Source organism: Octodon degus, unplaced genomic scaffold, assembly GCF_000260255.1.
Source record: "Octodon degus isolate 3935 unplaced genomic scaffold, OctDeg1.0 scaffold00264, whole genome shotgun sequence".
NCBI classification, from domain to species: domain Eukaryota; kingdom Metazoa; phylum Chordata; class Mammalia; order Rodentia; family Octodontidae; genus Octodon; species Octodon degus.
The window spans coordinates 148,619-151,704 of NW_004524840.1; the positions used below are offsets into that span (position 1 = coordinate 148,619).

Genomic DNA, 3,086 nt, shown 5'->3' on the forward strand with positions numbered 1-3,086 from the left:
GCCCCCAGACTGGATTTTAAATAAGCAATTCACTCTCACTCTTCTGCTGCAAATATACAAGGAAAAAAAAATAATTACCAACTATACTTTGAATAAGAAGCTTCTGAATTAATTCTTTAGTAATCTAGTTTCTTAAAATAGATTCTTCATATACCCTTTTTAACCTAATATGGACAAAACTATGTAACATATTGACACATTTCATAACCTTCATCAAAATCAATCACTTAAATTTGACAGTCTCAATGATTTCAACAAAAAAAATATAACCAAAATAAACTAATAGTCTTAAAACTTACAAGTGAAATTTTGCAGAAAATTCTTGGCCAATATGGAAGAACACCTTTTACAATTTCTGTTTCTCTCTCTGTACACATGGTTCCAAATTCCTGCATAGCCTAAAAGTAAATTATTAACATCGCTAAGAATCAGAAGCTATAATGTTGGTTATTAGTTATATTCATTTTATTTTATTGGAGAATTTAATCTATTTTATTTAATAACAATAAATATATTTTGTGCCATATAGGATTAAATTCTACAACAGTAGAAACTTTACAGTTTTTTAAAAACTAAATGCATTTTCCAAAAAACTCATTTAAACTACAGGATAGGCTAGGCCAGACATAGTGGTGTATACTTGTAACCCCAGCACTAGCACAGACTGCTTCAAGTTAGAGGCCAGCCTGGGAGTTCAAAATTAGGCAGAATTATATCGTGAGACCTTGTAACAAAAAATTAATTAATTAATTAATAATAAATAATTAATAATGAAGCTATAGGATCAAGGTTAGCATGATGACACTCATTTCTAGCTACTCAGAAGGCTGAGGTAGGAGTATCACCTGAGTCCAAGAATTCTGGACCAAACCAGGCAATACAACATGACCCATCACAAAAAATAGAAAATATACTTCATAATGAGAAAAACTGTACAGCTGAAATTCCAAAGTGCTAGGCTGGCGAGAAAGCTCAGTGGTGTAAAGTGCCTGCTTAGGCAAGCTTAGACAAGCACGGGGTTCAATCCCTGGCACCACATGCCACACCAGCCCCGCCCCCAGAGCGGGCTGAGCCAGCCACAAAAAAAAACCTTCCAAAGTGGTTCAGAAAAAGTGTCAAGCAAAATACTAACTTATAACTCAGAATATAAGCATCAAATAAGCTTATGTCTACATCATAGAAAAAGTGTAACTGTAAAAGAACTAATGATAAATTATTGGCCATATTTCTTTATATTAAATATACTAATGACATGTCTACCAGAAAGGTATTCTTGATCATTTTGACAAAAATGAGAAAACTTACTTTTAATTTTGTTGTGACATCCTTCTTAGAAAGTTTCCGTAGCACCATTCGGAAATCAGAATCTACAAGATTGTCGATTTCTTCAGCTCCTTGAATAGCAGGAACATAGCCTAGTTCATTCTGAGATGTTCCAAAACCAATAAACCCAGGCACTGTTCCCTTTTCTTTGGCAAGTAGTTCTGCAGCTCGACCACTATTTGAAGGCTAAAAATGTAAGGAGGAAAAAAAAAAATACGAATCCAAGAAAAGTTCAATATTTAATTTTGCAATTCCTGGACAATTCTCATGATCATAATATACTATTATTTGAGTTTTTTCCCTAAGCTAAAATTTCACCTATTGCACCATTCCCCAAAGATGAATAACAGTATCCTCAAGAACCATCAATATGGGCTGGCCAAATAGCTCAGTGGATTAAAGCACCTGCTTAGGCAGACTCAGCAACAGGGGTTCAATCCCAGCACGCTGTGTCGGCCCCACCCCCGGGGCGTGCTGAGCCAGCGATTGAGACTGGAGGTGGTGGCATGTGCCTGTAATCTCAGCTCTGTGGGAGGCTGAACACAGGAGAATCACTGAGTCTGATCTACGTAATGAGACTCTGCCCTGGAGGCCCTTAATAAAATACACATGCACACACACACACACACACACACAAAAAAAAAAAAAAATCCATAATGCTCCTAGGAGATTTTTTTCTAGGTTCAGAAACATTACAACAATGTTTTTCAACTGTGGATACAATCCATTTGTGTCTTATGCTATCAGTATAATGGGCCATGTTGAAGAAACAGAATATTTAAAACCAGAATGCATTATATGACAAGGTTTTTGTAAATACTATGTAAGAAAGTTTTCTCAATTTCCTGAAAATGGTATCCATAGATATGTATGTGTACTGTGTAATCATATAAAAATAATGAGGCTGACCTTTTCATCCATTCCACAAACACTTAACCAACCAATCAACATGGGTTAGAGCTAATGACAACTATTTCCCAATAAGATTCCTCAAAAACAGACTTTGCTTTCCACATATTCCAAACCTAACTTACCTTCTTTGGGCTAAAATTACATCATTAGGGATACAACAATTAACACAAAGATCAAGGCGTAAGAGATACTACTCTTTTCTTTTGAACCACAGTCAGAGGTTTGACAAATACTCTATAACGTTGTCTCCTAGTTGTAAAAGAAAGCTAGTTTTACAGAGAAAGAAAACAGAATTATTGAAAGAAATTAACTTACTCTTTGTCATATAAGGAAGAAATATCTTAATTCAGTGGTGGCCAACTTAAGGTACACGTGTTACTGTGTGCTTTCTTTTCAAAAGACAAAAGATGTTAAAGAAGAACTGTTTCTTCTAAACTAAAACCTGGGAGGCCAGATATAATTGCAGTGTGGGAACCTCATGATAACATGATTATAAGTTCTGGGTTACAGAACTTATAACTGTGGATTGTATCCACAGTTTAAAAACATTGTTCTAATATTTCTGAACTTAGAAAAAAATCTAGGAGCATTATTGATAGTTTTGGTTTGGTTTTGTTTCGTTTTGGTTTTTGTATTTTATTAAGGGCCTACAGGGTCTACAGGGTCTCACTATGTAGATCAGACTCATACTGATTCTCCTGAGTTCAGTCTCCCAGAGACCTGGGATTACAGGCACATGCCACCACATCCAGTTCGGCATTTGGTTTCTAAAAGGTTCACCATCTTGCCTTGGTTCAGCCATCAAGATGACAATACAACTCACCTACACACATTTATTTCTAAAGATACTT

General features: G+C 35.5%; 1 protein-coding gene across 1 annotated transcript in view; it reads right to left on the reverse strand.

Moving 5' to 3' along the window:
- Ltn1 (listerin E3 ubiquitin protein ligase 1) overlaps positions 1-3,086 on the reverse strand; it is a 62,998-nt gene that overhangs the window by 53,852 nt on the left and 6,060 nt on the right. Inside the window, exons 2-3 of the mRNA XM_023706565.1 lie at positions 1,306-1,509; positions 300-398 (exon numbers count right to left, since the gene is read on the reverse strand). Coding sequence (XP_023562333.1) covers positions 300-398; positions 1,306-1,509 — 303 coding nt within the window. The remainder of the gene's footprint in view (positions 1-299; positions 399-1,305; positions 1,510-3,086) is intronic.